The 17,884-nt window shown below is 39.8% G+C and overlaps 1 protein-coding gene across 1 annotated transcript; it reads right to left on the bottom strand.

The window, feature by feature from the left end:
• Positions 1-3,424: 3,424 nt before the first annotated feature.
• Positions 3,425-17,065, bottom strand: gaa (alpha glucosidase). The gene is made up of 21 exons (XM_041221079.1): positions 16,994-17,065; positions 15,368-15,955; positions 14,964-15,109; positions 13,641-13,806; positions 13,369-13,465; positions 13,158-13,277; positions 12,663-12,781; positions 11,982-12,113; positions 11,384-11,494; positions 11,073-11,186; positions 10,877-10,961; positions 10,356-10,473; positions 9,837-9,970; positions 9,294-9,445; positions 9,003-9,151; positions 8,739-8,880; positions 8,015-8,113; positions 7,561-7,725; positions 6,911-7,063; positions 6,223-6,348; positions 3,425-4,785 (listed from the first exon to the last, which is right to left on the bottom strand). Exons 2-20 carry the CDS (start codon positions 15,911-15,913, stop codon positions 6,286-6,288), a joined length of 2,811 nt encoding a protein of 936 aa, XP_041077013.1. The 5' UTR covers positions 15,914-15,955; positions 16,994-17,065; the 3' UTR covers positions 3,425-4,785; positions 6,223-6,285.
• Positions 17,066-17,884: the final 819 nt, after the last annotated feature.

Consider the following 17,884-nt stretch of genomic DNA (forward strand, 5'->3'; position numbering starts at 1 on the left):
TGCCTTACACTTGTGGTTGCCTATTTCCTCATGCTAACCCACCTTCCATAGCAAGGGTTCTGTAAGAAAAACAATAAATAAATAAATTAAATTAAATAAATAAAAAAATTATTAAAAAAGTTTTGCCTGTTTCGGACAAAGTTGTGTATGTCTATACACCATACATATATATAGATATTATATAGATATATATATATATATATATATTAGATATTTATATATTCAAAGTTACACACAATCCGTAATAAGTCACTAGGCATTAAAAAAGTGAACCGTTAACACTCCGCCATTTAAAAGAATTTTTTTTCTGACCTTAAATTATATTGGTCTGTTTAAGTTTTAGCGACAACGCAAGGGTCATTTAGTACTTACATACTGTGTGGGGTGTGAGTTTTCTTCTGATAATAATACACTCAACCTTGGTAGATCTATACACTAGTTACTCAGACCTTGATTAAGTTTTGTTCACCAGTATGTCACCACGTCAAACCATGTTTTCTCTTCTTGTGATCTACATACTGGCAGCAGTACAAATGAAAACACAGTTAAACATAAACGGAAAATACGTCAGACACGGAGGCAGGAACGTCTCTTTGTTTTTTAAAATGGAAATTCATTTTATTGATTTTCCAGATGATTTTTTATAACAATAATCACACACAAAATCTAGATCAACATAGGAAAATAAATGTGAGTGAATCTGACCTACAGCACAGGACATTATAGTAACCAGGAGTTGAAATTATGTAAGGTCTGTGTAATGTGCTCATTTATTTATTTATTTTTTACATTTTACACTTACACACATTTACACACCCTTTAAATCAAGCTCTTACAGTGCTATGGGGCTCCCCAGAAGTCTTGGCTCTCTATTTGAAATACATTATATTGGAAATGCAAATGACCCCTAGAATAACTTCCTGAAAACTCATGCTTCTTCTGGGAAAAAAAGCTAATGAGTAACATAGGAATGACTTATTCCAGAGCATTCTACTGCTGGTATGTACTCATTGGAATTTTTATTGCCAAGTCTAGATGGAAAAACAAACAAACAAACAAACAAAAAAAAACTAGTTATATGACTTTGTTTAAAATGTTTACTGTGTTTTGTTCTGTATGTGTGTGGGAGAGGACAAGTGTAGATTATTGTGTTTCAATAACAGGTAAGAGTGTGCAGAAAAATCTAATTTCTATGTGAAAATCAAGTCTTTAAAAACAAAACAAAACAAAAAAAACAACAAAACCTCCCATTTCTCCCCTTTTAATTGTATGTCAACACTGTCAAAAAGCCCATTGTTTTCACCATTGAACTGCTCAGGTGAACACTATTTATTCTGCCACAATGCTTTGTATTCCTTCCCATTCACTTCATGTGTTACATGGAGTAGGGCCCCATCTGACACCACATACTATCCTATGTGCAGCTAAAAAGGTGAGTTTATAACTCTGGGGAGGGTCCTTTTTCCTGTAACACAGGAAGGGAACCTATAGTGTTGTGGCAGGGCTCAATCAAGGCTGCAAAACTAACACAGCCAAACAATATGGAACGGTTCTTACAAAGTATCTACCCCTATTCAATTAACTTTTACTGCGAATAAGGGAATCATAACAAAGTGGAGAAATGTGTACTTTGACTCAATTCATGCATCACCAGTGACCAATCAAATTTTCCTAAAACCGTTTTCCCTGTGATAAAAAAAAATGAGGTCCTTTTTGAGCATTTCTTTGTAGAACACTAACAACAATTTTTTAAACAAAAACCAAGAGTCGAGATTAGGTTTGGATGAAAGGTTTTAAGGTTTTTGATCACATGTACAAATCAAAAAATTCTTTTCATGAAATAAAATAATTTCAAATACAAAAACAACAGTTTTAACAGAAGTGAGGAACAGTACAGAAAAGGAAAAAAAAAAAAAGTAACAGAGTGAAATCTGCTTGTAAAGACCACTAAAAAGGGATCTACAAACAATCTTATAGACATGTCTTTATACAGTTAACTTAACATCGGAAAGGTGCACTTTAGACAGGGAGTCTTGTAAGTGATCACAAAAGAGAAACACAGGTTTGACTATTAGCTTTACAGTTTTCATCCTTAACACTGAATCTAGCAGATTTCTATTAGTATTGTATCTTTATATAGAAACACAGCCACACAGATTTGTCAAGTCAGGTTTTATACAAATACTAGGGAGTTTGTACTTAAAAAAAATAAATATATATTTTCAAGTACTATTTAATATGAGGTACAGTACTAATAATTTTCCCTAAGGGTGTGTTCATAAATCAGTAACATGCAAGTTAATGTTTTGCAGTCCTATTTAGTTGCGCCAGTGTACATTGTAAACACATCTCTGAATGATTAAACTCCAAGGGCCTCATTTTTCAAATATTTTTTATTGTGCAGCTTGGGATGGTTGAACGTTAAACCTTTTTTTTTTTCAATCATTACCAAAGAATAATGTTACCAATCCAATAAACTAGCAAACTCTTTACAGGCTGGCCGGGAAAATGAAAAAAATAAAAAAGGAGACAAAATGAAAACCTCTCACAGGTGTTTCAGACCATGAAGATATAGTTTTGAGTTTGGCTCCATGCAGCTTGGCTGTAGATCTTTCTAAAAGTGCGAGGGACTGGAGATGTAATAACCAGGTCTGATAATAATGGTAGGTCAGGATTGAACCAGAACTGTAAAATAGTTTTCTTTGCAACTGTAAGAGCTGCTAAAAGGAGCCTACAATTTGCCAAGCATAGACAACATTTGGAATCACCGTTTAGTAGAAATAGGGTGGGTGTCGCCTGAATTTCAGTCTTCAGTAATTTAGAAACAGTGATAGCCACACATTCTCAAAAATGACACACAACTGAGCAATTCCAGAACATATGTAATGTAGTACCTATTTCATCTTTTTGACAAATGGTACAGAAAGGACCGGTTGATATTTTCATTTGAAAACGCTTGAGTGGAGTGGTGTAAGCTCTATGTATAAGCTTAAAATGAATGGGTTGGTGTGCTAATTTTTTACATAAAATATGATGATTCAAGGAGAGAATAGGTGAAAACTGTGTAGGCCCACATCATTAAAAATGTCATTTAAAAGTGAATAATTCACAGGACGGATTGAGCGGTGACGTCAGACCCGGAAGAAACACTCAAAATAAAGGGCACAATGGCCAAACTAACAGACAAACAAACAAACAGTGGATGAACAGACAAACAAGCATTGTGCTGGTTGACAGCCAGCACATATAGCAATTGTTTATAATTACCTTTTGTTTTAATTTCTCCTCTATCTCCACACCTGTTCTCCAGTCAAGGACAGACCAACCCAGAGTGAGTGAAACAAGCACCTATATGTGCCGGATTCAATTACTAATTATTCACTTGAATCCCAGCATGTGAACTAATTTATGCACTCCCTGTGCTCACATACTTTATCTGCACATGAAGTGATTGTGCAATCCCTGTGTCTAAATACAACTGTATATTATAAAATCACTCGTTAATACCTAAATAAGTGAAGCTGTTAACAGTGCATTGAATTGGGAGATTTGGGGGTGCAGTAAAGTCCTTAGCTTTTGTATTTAGAAGCATAAGAATAGACTTATTCCAGTTTATCTGGTACCCTGATAAATTCCCATATTCTGTAAACAAATCTAATTTTTTGAATAGACCTATAAATATCAGAAATAAATAGCAAGATGTTTAGAGTACTTGATATTAATGGGAACAATATCTTATAGCTTGGGCCAAAGGTTCTAAAGATAAAGCAAATAATAAGGGAGATAATGGACAACTTGTCGGGTGCCTCTTTCTAAATAAAAGGCGAGGAACTAAAACCAGTTTGTACAGACGCTGTAGGAGTATTATCCAAAGTACAAATCATTTTAATAAATAAACTGCCAAAGCCAAACCATTCTAAAATTAACCACAAAGTTCCCTTCAAAGCCTTTTCAGTGTCAAACGAAAAGATTGCACAAGAGTCTGGCTGCCTCCCAACATTGTCTAATATATGAAGCAACCACCTCAAGTTGTCTGAAGCAAGTCTGCCTTTTATGAAGCCCGTCATTAAAAATTACAGAGCCTATATGGGGTTCAAGCCTTGAGACTACTGCTTTTGCATACAATTCAAGTTCGGAGTTAATTAATGAATTAATGAGATTGATTTAAACCTTGAGCAATCAAGGGGTCTCTTTCTTTTTTCAGTAATAAAGAAATGAAGGATGTATTTTGGTCTCTATGAAAAGAGACTATTCTAAATGAATAGATTTACAGCCCGACCAAATCCCAAATTGCCAAAAACAAAACATTTCACAATATAAACTTGTCCAGCATCAGCAGTATATAAAATTCCCAGCACAGACAGACAGAAAAAAAAGGATTAAACCACTTGACAAAAGCACTGATAATTGCGACTAGTTTAGCTAAATACCTGCAGCAATCACAGACATTAATATGCAACTAAATAACAAAGCATGGCGTTTTTTTTTTTTTTTTTTTTTAATGCACCAAAACAGGACCGGTTGCTGAAGTTCAGGTATCAAATGCTGCAGCTCATACAGCAGACCGGTGCTCCTCTCTCAGGTTCCATTGTGAAGCAGACAGCCAGACACTTTGCCAGGGCCATGGACCCCGATAGCGATTTTGCTGCCAGCAAAGGTTGGCTGTGGAGATGGCAAAAGCGTCACAGTGTGGGGCAGCTGGTCCGGAAAGAGGGAATCTGTTCCCAGGAGCGCAACACAGTGGCAGAGTTCCCGGTTCAATAAATCGCTGAGGATGGTGGCTACCTGGAAGAGGACAAGGCCAGGACTGAGGTGACGAACTTGATGCCAAACCAGTCCCCAGACATCCCAGCAAAGGTGGATCAAGAATTGGAAGACGTGGATGAAATCTCTGTTTATGAACATTTGCATTATCCTAATATTGTCCAAAACATTACCATGAGGAAGGAGGTCTGCACTCAGGCAGGACTTCCTGCGCTGTCTGACATCATCTCCTCTTTGGAGACTGCCTTGCACTGGTTTAAAACACAACGCAAGCTGGAACCGGAGAGGCTGTTACAGTTCAAGTCCATGACTGACTTTGCTCGGAAGAAGAGAAATGACAGCCTAGATCAGAGAACCATTTCAGACTTTTTTTGCTAAGGAACATCCTGTGCAGGTGATAAACGTGACTCATGTTGCAGCAAAGTTTTGTGTAAAAATGTTCAGCTCCAATGTTTTGCTTCCCAACAATAAACTTATACAGCTCTTTTTACTTGTGTCCCTGTGCATGTGGAGTGTTTTGTGAATGAACAGATTGACCTAATTGCGATAGGAACTTGCAGCTCAATTAATTTATGATTTCCCCTGCCAGGCATCGAGGCGTAATACGTCACAGTTGTCAGTAACATAAGAGGTGCTGGGTTAAGTCACAGCTGGATTTTTAGAGCATTTTACAGCACAAGGGATTCCACCTGGATCAACCACGTATTTTTAACTGCAGGACAATAGATGCAATCCAGGGTGATTCCTCAGAGATCTAAAATGTTAAAAAAAACACAGCTGTGTCTTATCCTGATCAAATTACCAATAATATCCATTTTTATTATTTTGATATTTTCATTATAAGAACGTAACAGTTTGGAAATGAGAAAAGGCCATTCGGCCCATCAAGGCTCCTTTTTTCTTTTAATGTTCCCAGTGTTTTAGATCCCACTAAGTCACCTGCTAGGCTATTCCATAAACTCTCTGTGTATCTTCTTACTTTTACTTCCATTTATTACCTTCTGTTCTGCTCTGTGTAAAATTTGAAGCAGTGTCTGGAGCTAGCTTCATCTGCACCATTTAGGAATTTAGAGACAGCAATCAAGTCCCCTCTATTCTTCTTTTTGTACATTCTGAAGAGATTAAATTCTTTTAAACCCTTCTCATAGCTCATGTCATTGTCTTGTGATCAGCCTAGCTGTCCTTCTCTGTATCTTCGTGAGTGCAAAGGTGCCTTTTTTTAGTGAGGTAACCAAAACAGCACACATTATAAGTGGAGTCTAACTAGGGCATTGTATAATCTTAACATAACCTCTCTAGACTTCCATGCCTTTCGCAACATAGCCTAACATTCTATTTGCCTTTTGAATTGCCTCACCACATTTGAGAGATACCTTTAATGGTGAGTCCACTTATATGGGATCTTTAGGTATAACTAAGTTGAGACACCAAGCATTCTTTACAATAACTCATTATTACCTGTTCCAGGAGGTATCTGATTCTCATTAATTGCAATTCATTTTTAACTAGAACTGATTGTGGTTATCGCCACAGGATTGTAAAGTTTTCTCCCATTGGTAAAGATAATTTGGACAAACTCAGGACCTATACAGGAGAAAAAAGAAAATGTGATGTAATTAGTGTCAATATACACACACACACACATACTGCACAAGAAACAGATATGGCATGCAGTTTTACAGTACACTACAGTGTGACGCTGCTCAGACTGTGAAGCACACAGCTTCATAATGACTTTACAGCCAGATTTCACAAAAAATACTGATATCCCTGCACGCCACCTGGAGGGATATTACACAATATATAATACATACAGTGATATATACCTTCAGCATTAACCAGGGTGGCAGATGGAGGATTTTAGGATAGGGGAACAAAACTAACTGATTCCGAACCAATAAATAAATAAATCTGAATTCAGTTAAAAGTCAAAATCTCTTGTTTTTGGTAATATGGGTCTAGCAAATAGAGCAGAAGCAGTCAGCTGTGTTGAAAATGTTAACACTGAAGATAATGGAAGTGTCATAAAACCACGTAGTGTTACTGCTTTAACTGTTCCAATTTGGCCACTATTTGGCGTCAGTGATGAAATTGCATTAACACACAGAATGCAGCTGCTGTGGGAAGGGATTTCTGGGAGATATACCTTGGTGTCGGAACGGTAGGAGAAGACTGCGCTGGTCTGCCCATTAACAAGCACCTCGTGAGGAGGAGAGGATACTCCGAACACCCAGGCTTGCTCCAGCTGGAGGCCATCAATCGCACTGCTCAGACTCAGACTTTTGCTCACCAGTACGTTCTGAGGGGGAGAGTCAGTGGCAACACGGGCCATTAAATAAAAATAAAAAAATAACACAAACATGATAAGTCAATAACTTGAAAAAAACTTGAAAACTTAGGGAGGTTTAGAAAACATAAGTTGGAACTGGAGTCAGTGCTGAGGTACAAAAGCAAAAGGCATACAAAAAACAGATGAAACCTAGCAAAAGGATAAAAAAAAAAAAAAAAAGGTGTGGTAGCTGCTGACAATGTTGTTTGGACCCATTCACAGGTTTTCACCGGAGGCAGTTCACACCAGGAGCAGTGTAAGAAGTCCGTCGCAGAGTGATTCAAACACAGTGCATAAATGTGAATTTTAACTTAAATAAACATCAAAGCTATGAAAGGTGGTAGACAACAATGCTGTCTCCTCCTCTTGGGCTTTTAAACGCTAGGGGAATGTTTGGTGTACAGTGTAATGGTGGAGGTGCCGTTTGTTTCCAGTTGAATGGATGCATTGTGGTGGCAGTGACTCACTCGATTGACGAGGAAGAGGATATGAGTGTAGTCTCCCGTCTCGAAGGTCTGCAGGCTGTCTCCGTCATCCCAGAACAGCTCCCCCCGTGCAGAGCCCTCTCCGGACAGCGCCACCGTCAGGCAGAAAGGGTTTCTGCGGGACTGCGAGGTTGTAAATCCTGGAACCTGAGGGGGAAAATACACAACACATTAACGCAAGGAGAAGCTCATTTCTGCCTATTAAACAAGCTCCTAAAGTATTCTTGCTCTGTATATATCAGTGTCTCTCGCTTCTAACCATCTCCCTCTATTATTGAATTGAACAGCCTACAGCCTTGTTCCAGCCAGGTCTCACTATTTAAGTGAACCTACATTTTCAATTCGGTGATTAAAGCTGAAACAAAATCCTGGACCGGAATGGACTGACAGAGCCCCAAGTGAGGAACACTGGTCTACATGATAAGTCTACACTCACTTGCTGTGGTACGATGTGTCCTTCCCGTACATGGATGTTGATAGTGTCTAAAGGTGCTGGCAGAATCAGGTACTGTCCCTTACTGTAGATAGCAGAGCCCTGCAGGAGATCCAAAGCAAAGTTCAGATGAAACGACACACAGATCAACTGGCTGTGTATAAACTTATCTTAATGTGCAAAGCAACCCCTTTTTCACCAAAATACTGATCTGCATCAATATTTATGTCATTACCAATTATCAGACGTTTCACTGATTCATCATGGCAAACCTACTTCAGTAAATATTTTAAGCTTATAATTATTAAATACAGTATTTTGAAAGATTCAGTGGTACACGTAAAGTAGTGTGACTAGCTCCCTCTATTGGTGAAAGGCTGTAAAGCCTTCAGCTCACAGGGCCTCCAGTTAAAAAGTACCCATAAACTGATATGCTAATAAATTACTTCATGTGGTAATATTACACTGCATTACAGTAGCAAATGCCCTTATAACCACTGTCAGGAAAACCTCATTGTACTAAACCTGGTCTTGGAGGTAGATGACTGGCAAAGGTTTCAAATAGGTCATTATAGAGGGCCAAGGAAAGACAGTTCCATTCAAAACAACTGCTGCATTTTTTAGTGACTTGCGGAATATCAATTGCAAACAAACAAACAGGCCTGTACTTCCACACAGGATATTTAAACATGCCCCGCCTCCCGCTACATACAAAACCAGTGCTTACGTCATACAGGTTGTACCATGTCGAGGGGGGGAGATAGGCAGTCAGTTCTGTGACATTGGGCTCCAACACTGGACTAATGAGCAGAGCCTCCCCCCACATGAACTGACGGTCCACTGTGCGGGAATTTGCATCCGAGGGGAACCTACAAGAAAACGCAATAACATTTTTAACAGTACAGGTAGGTTTATCTATTTTTGTACAGCTTTATAGGAGAGGTTGGCTACAATATCCACGTTTTCGGCACAACAGAGAGTCTACTCTTACTCGAGGAAGAGGGGCCTGGCGACGGTCTGGGCAGCGACGTGCGCTCTGTGAAACAGCGTGTACAGGAACGGCAGGAGAGAGTAGCGCAGGACCATGGCTTTCCTCATTGAGTGCTGGGCCTTCTTGCTGAACACAAACGGCTCCTGAGGCTGCAAATAAAACGATTATCCGTTTGAAATTTTGAACCAGTGAGAGGAGTCCTAGCAAAACAAAATCTTGTATGTCTGAAAATAACATTTCAAAACCCGCCCTTCGCAACGTCTGGAAGATGCCGAGTTGTCTGCTGCCTACCATGTTAGGCCGGTCATTGTGGTTCCTCATAAAGGGGTAGAAGGCCCCCAGTTGTGTCCAGCGCACGCAGAGCTCCTCCGAGGTGTTACCCCCGAACCCGCAGATATCAGCCCCAACTAGGGGCACCCCATACAGGTTAAAGAGCAGCACGGCTGAAAGAGAGGAGAGCCAGACTGTCACTGTGCTTTCACAACAAAATCTAGATACTCTTCCAATGTTATACTAATGAGGTAAAACTGCAGTTGAAATTACAGTGTTCCTTAACTCTAACTACAACATTAAACACTTAATTCACAAATCATAAATTTCAATAAACAGCACAGTAACCTAAATACAGTTTGAACAGAAATTAAAGGGAGATCATAAATTCTGTGTTACAACTTTTATAAAGTAAGTCAAATGTTACATCCGAACATAAGACTGAAATTGTGAGCTTGAATGAAACTGAGTTTAAGTGGTCAGCACAACACTTGTGTTTTACCAGACAGAGAAATGATACAGCTCTCCTGGGAGGGGACGCTAACACATTAACCATTTCCTCACCGGGTACTGTATAGCGGAGCTGCTCCCAGGTGCTCTGAACGTCTCCTGTCCAGTGGCCAGCGTAGCGCCCGTGGCTGGAAAAAGTGGAGCGTGAAATCACAAAGGGACGCTTTCCACGGACTTTAATCAGAGCACTGCAACAGAAAACGCAATTTAATATGAACCTCACAGGATGAAACGGCTAAACTAACACAATGTCACCACAGCTGGCACTTGGTTATAATACCCTGAGTAGCAGTTTTATGAAAAGTCCAGTAGATTACGATAGTGAACCAGACTGAAACAAACAAACAAAATATCCAACACCATTATACCAGAAATAATTACTAAAAGCACATACAAATTATTGTATACAAATTTTATTTCAAAACAACATTAAATTTCAAATAAAATGCAGTTTATAGTGCACTGTGCTGTATGTTTTTTGATAAATAACTCACATACACAGTAGCGGGACACAGTAAATAACAAGGCCCACATTCTAAAGGAGATGCCAGGCCGGTTCACTCAATCACTCACTCGTGTGAAGCGATGGCCTCGGTTAGTCCATACAGGTTGTGCAGGTTGTAATGTGAGGAGAGGTGCTGGGAGCTGGAGGCACAGAGAGTCTTTGACTTGAGGCTTCCCCCGACCACTCCTGGAACACAGAGACAGTTCAGGATCAAGATCAGCTGCAATGAAAGTTTTACAGAACAGGAACGTATTCTAGACTGGAAAACCAAGTAGCTACCTTTGCTATTTCCACAACAGCAAACTCTCAACCATAAACAATTATAATCTTTAAACAGACCAATGGGTTGGATACTGTCTTCACCTGTCTAATATATTGTCCTTTCTGTTTCTTCTCTGTTTGACAGAATCTTGTGATTCTGCAGATGTCTTCAAATACTTTCCAAAGTAAAAATTAAGTACTGCTTGGTGTCCACGCGGTGACTGAAAGGTGCAGTTGACAGCCGAATTCAGAAACCAGAGTTCACAGAGTTCCTTAATGTGTCTGCAATGCCACCTGCTTCAGGTGTGTTAGCTGTTCTGAAGGTTACCTGGCACATAGGGAGGATTCTCCAGTTCATTGCTGGGGCAGCCATGCAGTGACCCCATGACAAAGTTTGAAGGCTCGTTCATATCCTGTGGACCACAAAGCAGAGTCGTATATTAGCAAGGTATACTGGTACCCCCATAAGATCCAAGCTGTAAGATGGTTCAGGCATTCAGTATAATTGAATACAGTATAATTACAATCCACATTCCATCAAAGGGCACTTTGTCATGGAACTCCTTCACATTGTCGTACCACCAGCGGTGAGTCTCTGGGTTGGTAAAATCAGGGAAAGCTGTCGGGCCAGGCCAGACCTGAACAAAAAGAAAGCAACAAAATTAAATAATGTACATGCTGTAAATAAAAGATATCGTTCTTTGAACGGCACATATAAAAAAATCCAGAAATATTGCACTTTACAGTGTACCGATTATTAGTGTTTCAACTATTTTGCTGTATATATGAAAAGGATGTTATTCATTGAGAGGGTTTGACCCGGACAACCACGTGCCTTTCCGATCAGTGGCTGCCCAGTCTGGTTCAGAATGAAGACTCCTCTCTTCAGACCATCGTCAAAGGGCTTGTAGGAGCCGGGGAGCCCTGAGCTGCTGATGCCAGGGTCCTGGGAGAGAAGAAATAAACAGCAAGTGTTTAGCATGAGGGTTTTCAAATGCTTCTCTTCATTTTACAGCTTTATTGTAAAAGGGGCCAGCTTTTAAATCATGTTAATTCTCTTACTTCCAAGCAATACAGTGAAAAAAGTTACTGAATCAAAAATGCTGGACCATATCTCCATATTTTGCATGTAAAAGCACTATATATGTTTAACACAAATGCAATATCCTAAACCACTTTTTCTATCAATTATTTTCAAAACTATAAAATAAATCGCTCACAATCTCCCAGTTTAAGGTAAAACAGTGTCAGGCACCAAGAATCACATTTTAATGTATAAAATTGTACAAAAACAAAAAAACACACACCCTGAAACAATGCTGAAACTAAATAAGGAAACAGATTTGAAAGTTGATGATGACTAAGTACATAGATGAAACACTGCCTTGAAGCAGTTTTCAGTTCTTGAGTGTTCTTTGGTTTTGTGAACTCACCACAATCATGACATACTTCAAGCCTTTCTCATGGAACTCCTGCACCATCTGAGAATAGTCTCCGAAGTTCTGCTGGTTGTAAGTGAAGTCTCTCCTGCCATCCGCATAGTCGATGTCATTCCACTGCACATCCTGTGGAAACAGACAGGAATCAGTTTCTTATGTTCATTATTACTCACTACTTTCTGTACAGCCAGCCAAGCACAGTTTCATTGCCAGTTCTGCTTTAAACACTTTTGGGCAGGATAAACAGAAAACATGATCACTTCTGCGTGGTAGCGCTAAAAAAAACCCTCAATTTCTTACTATTTTTGCAACAGGTACAAAATGATTTGTACAAATCTACAGTGCCAACTAAAGAAAAGCCTGATTGAAAACATACGTCTTTATCCCAACCTTGAACAGGGAATTGACGCTGCACTTTAGGCAGGCAAAAGTTGTTATTATGAATAACCACCCTGGCACCGCATCTCTGAATAGAGAGCTAGGGACGACCAAAAGGCCAGACGACCGTTGCGGAATCCAAACTATGACAAGGCAGATCTCATAGACATGACAGGCAGTGTAAGCTTAGAAACAAGCAGTAGAAAACTTTACTGGTAGTCTAAGAACTGGAGTAAAGTGCAGATTGAGTGTATGAAGTACCCTGCATATCCCTTACCTCCAGAAGGGAGCACTCACCAGTGGAAAGTTGGCCTTTCGCATGCTCTCCACGACGCTGCGGGTCATGTTGGTGGATAAGTAACCCCAACGACAGAGATGGAAACCCAGTCCCCAATAGGGGGGCATCAGGGGGTACCCTGAAAAAATACTCAGCGTCAGAATGCACAGGTGCAACAATTAAGATACATCCTACGCCATGTATTGTAACAATTCAGGAATCTTCAGACACACGTTTGCATTCCTATGTTTGTGGTGACTTCTCATTGACTCGCACTATATTTTTATTTAATATTTCTAGCTCCAGTCAGACAAAACTGCAGATAGGGTGAAAGCTGACAAGAAACAAAATATTCTGGCACTTTTATTATTTCTTTTGAAGGCATATTTAGTTCTTAAAAACGTATTTTACAGAGTGGGGATGTCCCGACAACATTGTTTTTTCAGGAGTTACTATCTTTGTGGGGACATTTTCACACAACACACATGCACGCAGTCTCAAACTGGAGCACCTACCTATAACATCCAGGTACTGCTGGATGACGCTCTTTGGATCAGGCCCCAAAAAGACATAAAAGTCAAATATCCCACCGATCGTCCTCCAGGTCAGGGCAGGGGCAGGCTGGAGAACAACGTCTATATAATACAGAAGAGTCCAATAAATGTCACAAGTGATTTTGTACTACAAATAGAGATGATTTACTGGAGCTAACAAAGGCATACTTACCCATCCCATTACTGTTGAGCAGGAACACACCGTGTGCCAAGCCATCGCCTTCCTGGACCAGGTAGAAAGGGTGGGAGCCGTATAGGTTGGCGTCGCTCTGCAACACAAAACACACAATGCACCTAGGGGTAATGCACAGGATACAGAAAATCAGAGCAGAAATGGCACATGCTCAATAGCATAGCAACTCCTGATTGCGCAGCAAGGCACTGCACTTGGTAACTGGTCATTGCTAAGGTGTTTCTGCACATTAGTTTAAGAGACAGACTCACATGTGGAGCTGTGTCTCGGTTCCAGAAGGTGACTGTGGTCCAGTTGAGGTTAATGGTCAGGTTGGTGAGGTGCTCCCCCAGGCCGGAGATATGGGGGGAGGCCAAGGAAGTGGAGATCTGGAGGAACTGGTCAGCAAAGAAAAGGGGGGCCACTGTGGTGTTGAGTCTGGGTACAAGAGCAAAAACACCAGACTCACTATTTCACCATGGGAAACTGCACCCTACACAGTGTAACAGCAGCACTTGTGTAAACACAATACATATGCAGATTACTGAGATGCACCACTTAGTTCGCTTACAAATTTTCACATAAAACCTGACTGGGAATGTACCTTCAATTTAGGTATAATCCGACCAACACATTTCACATGTTCAAAATCAGTTTGAATAAAAGGACTGGCCATATACAAACTGAGTATTTTATGTTGGAGTAATATCATATATATATATGATTGTCCTCCAAGTCAGGGCAGGGGCAGGCTGGAGAACAACATCTATTTAATACAGAAGAGCCCACTAAATGTCAAATGTGATTCTACTATTCATTAGCCTTTTGATTTATCTAACACAGTTTAAGTTTCCTTTAATGAAAATACTGCTAATTGTACATTGGAGGTCTATGTGTCTGGGGCAACTGAAGGCTTGTTAGCCTGTAAGGCTAACAAGATGCTTGGATACATTGTGAAAAGTGTTGAATTTAAATCAAGGGAAGTGATGTTAAAACTGTACAATGCACTTGTAAGACCTCATCTTGAATATTGTGTGCAGTTCTGGTCACCTCGCTATAAAAAAGATATTGCTGCTCTAGAAAGAGTGCAAAGAAGAGCGACCAGAATTATTCCGGGCTTAAAAGGCATGTCATATGCAGACAGGCTAAAAGAATTGAATCTGTTCAGTCTTGAACAAAGAAGACTACGTGGCGACCTAATTCAAGCATTCAAAATTCTAAAAGGTATTGACAGTGTCGACCCAAGGGACTTTTTCAGCCTGAAAAAAGAAACAAGGACCAGGGGTCACAAATGGAGTTTAGAAAAAGGGGCATTCAGAACAGAAAATAGGAGGCACTTTTTTACACAGAGAATTGTGAGGGTCTGGAATCAACTCCCCAGTAATGTTGTTGAAGCTGACACCCTGGGATCCTTCAAGAAGCTGCTTGATGAGATTTTGGGATCAATAAGCTACTAACAACCAAACGAGCAAGATGGGCCGAATGGCCTCCTCTCGTTTGTAAACTTTCTTATGTTCTTATGTTCTTAAGTGAGCCTGGCTCTGCTTGCTTCCTGTTGAGGTATTTACTACTTCCCAATTCTGGGGGTCACTTACAGGACACGACCATTAGATGCCCTCCGGATGATGATGCCAAACGGATCTTCTGAATATTCCACCGTGTAGAGAGGGGTCGCAGTCTGACCCTCCACCAGCGGGACGTCCATCGGAACCTCGTAGCGCTTCACTACAGGGTCTTTCAGCTGCGGGTCCAAGCAGTTTGGGAGTTAGATATTTTTATACAGTATTAAAAAAAAAAAAAAAAAATACAGCAGGTACAACCTGTCCATTCTATGGTTAAATAATCCAAAAAGTTTCTCAGCTCAGGCTGTATGAAGTCCCTCGCATGCATTTATATGTACAAGACCTATCTACAGCTCTCATATTTTCACAGGCACGGAGGCAGAAACACTTTGTAAAAAAATTCAAACTGTACAGTACAGAGGCCTCCTGCTACTCACCGTGAAGTGTAGCCTCCCCTCTGTCTCCAACATCACCTCCAGCTGCACAGTCATGATGTCTTTGGGGAAGAATGACTTGGAGGAGCGGGTGAGGTTGGCAGTGCACCCTCTTTTGGTTGGGGTGAGCTTGCCCATGGAGTAGCTGGGGTAAGAGGGTGGGTAGAAGCACCAGGGCCCCTGCCTCGATAGGGGTACATAGCAGCACCCCCGAGTCTCACACTCCTGCTTGCTCACTGGCTTATCTGGGGCACAGTCAAACCTGCTCTCTGGAGAAGCACCGCACTGCTGTCCTACACTTTCCTTCAGCTCAGGGAACTTCTCCACAGTCCTTGAGTTTGTGAAAGCATACTTAGTCTTGAAGATAAGGGACAGACCTGGAGAATGTGGGATTAGTGACCGGGTGGCAACTTTGTGTTCAAAGTTTAAAGAGGAGTGGTATAAGGCTACTGTTGATATAATGACAGCTAAACAGATGACTGAATACTTGGTGACAGCAGGACATTCCGTTGCTTCTGTCCTCAAGAATCTGTCCCTGTCTTGTCCCATTTTTTTGGATGAGAATGGTTGTATCAACTGGTATCTCTCTGGCTGAAAAAAAAAGCATTTTTGTTGAGGTCAGCGTCCAAATATGTGTGGTCCTAATATACCATTAACACCAGAGAGAGGTACGCTAAAGGGTTAAACAATTACAGGGTATGGTGCCATGGTCAAAACCGCTACACAGCTAACTGTAAAAGGGTTTCTTGAATGCTAAATGCTGGTACACTGAGGCAATACCTCAGTGCACAAGCACTGTTACCTATAAAAAACACATGCACACAAACAACATCCTTATGCTGCAGTAAAAGTTTGTCTGGCCTGTACGTTTTGTCTGTTTCTTCTCTTAATACAAAATCACCTTACCCTGATCAAGTGCTTTTCTTCAACATAAAACAATCTGCATGTTCGTATGAATTATTCTGGACAGCTGAAGAGGAATTAAACTAAATATAACACATTAATTCTCACTAGAAAAAACCTAAAACTGTGATTTCATTTATTCCTGTGATTAATTATCACAGGTTCCACAGGACTAGTCTGTGTAGCATTTGCAGCATGCACGGTTGTTATGACTAGTTTCAGAACTGAGTTTTCTTTTTAAGATTCACAGGACTCAGAACCGACAAACAGGAAGTAAATGTTTTCAAAGATATTCTCTCATCGATTAAAATTAAGTACATTCCAGGCTAGACTGACACAGCATATGTAAGCTCACCATTCAACTAGAGACAGTGTTCAAATGCTCAGGTCAGTGCTAGGTCACAAACTTAATGCTCCCGAAAGCACGCAAACGGTCTCTTTCGTGAACTGCTGAACACAGCCATGTCAAACGATACATGTACAGTATTAAATTAAAACACTGACAAGTATGTCTACACTCGCACAACGTTTTACAAAAGTTACAAATTAAAATAAATTCTATAAATAAAACCATTTTGATTGCAGAGGTGCAACGGCAGTGATACTTATTTACGCGTTTATCTATATAAAATACAGTTCAATTCCATGCAATAATGCTTAGATTTGCTTGTCAATATTTACATGCTCGTCTTGTGTTTATACTTTTAAAGCGGTGTATTCTTTCACCTTGCTTAGCTGTGTTTTGTTTTGAAAGGCTCTCACCAAAAGTCTAGGAAGTGCAATAAATTGCAATTTCGATGGTGCCTCGTTACAGACAAACTTGTGCAGTGTGATATGCAAAATTGCAAAACCAACCACCGGCTGTAACCGTCCTGCTGCATTGTGAAACACATGTACCATCTTGCAATTCAGAAACCAATTTAAAACTGCTAATGTTCTGCACAATCGCATCTTGTATTCATGTTCTTTTTCTGTGCGTAATGTATTTATTACACTATGTTTTTATTTCACTGAGAGATCAATTTGGATACAGCAGATTTTACATTTCTATAAAGGACACTTCCATATAAACAATGGGTACTAATCATACTAATGTATGATCATGGCTTCAGCCCATGATCATACATTAGTGAGCATGCTATTCTGTCTTGTAATTGTGGATTAAGTACAGTATGTGTATGTTCTAGTGTGATAGTTTTCTACATCAAAGGCTTTTTTAATGGTACCTTCTATGGGCCTGTTTTCTTTTCCCCACACTGTAAAATTCTTATTATTTTTCTTAAAAGCTGATTTTACTTGTTAAAAAAGAGGAAACAAAAACTAAGGGAAGTTTTGTTCTGCAAAAAATGCTTTATGAAGAAAAATGGCACATATAAAATACTCATTTAAGCAGATTTTTACTTATTGCATGTAACAATCTATTATTGAACAGATCATACAATCAACATTCATTACTCTGTAGTGAGTATAATAGGTTACAGATTAAAATTCAAAGAAAGGTGTTTATAAATAAATAAAATCACATTTCGGACACCTAAGATTTACTTTTGGTTTTGCTCTAGTGCACACCGTTTCACAAAGTTTTCCCCAAACGAAAAAAAAAAAACTATTAAAGTG

This window comes from Polyodon spathula, chromosome 21, assembly GCF_017654505.1.
Source record: "Polyodon spathula isolate WHYD16114869_AA chromosome 21, ASM1765450v1, whole genome shotgun sequence".
Lineage (NCBI taxonomy): Eukaryota > Metazoa > Chordata > Actinopteri > Acipenseriformes > Polyodontidae > Polyodon > Polyodon spathula.

Excerpts from the sequence above, each read along its gene's own strand:
- gaa (XM_041221079.1), bottom strand. The coding sequence starts at position 15,913 with ATGGGACAAGACAGGGACAGATTCTTGAGGACAGAAGCAACGGAATGT. Across the intron at positions 10,474-10,876 it reads GAATCCTCCCTATGTGCCAG|GAGTGGTCGGGGGAAGCCTC; the intron begins GTAACCTTCAGA and ends TCTGTGTTCCAG. Across the intron at positions 7,064-7,560 it reads TCCTCTTCCTCGTCAATCGA|AACGTACTGGTGAGCAAAAG; the intron begins GTGAGTCACTGC and ends TCTCCCCCTCAG.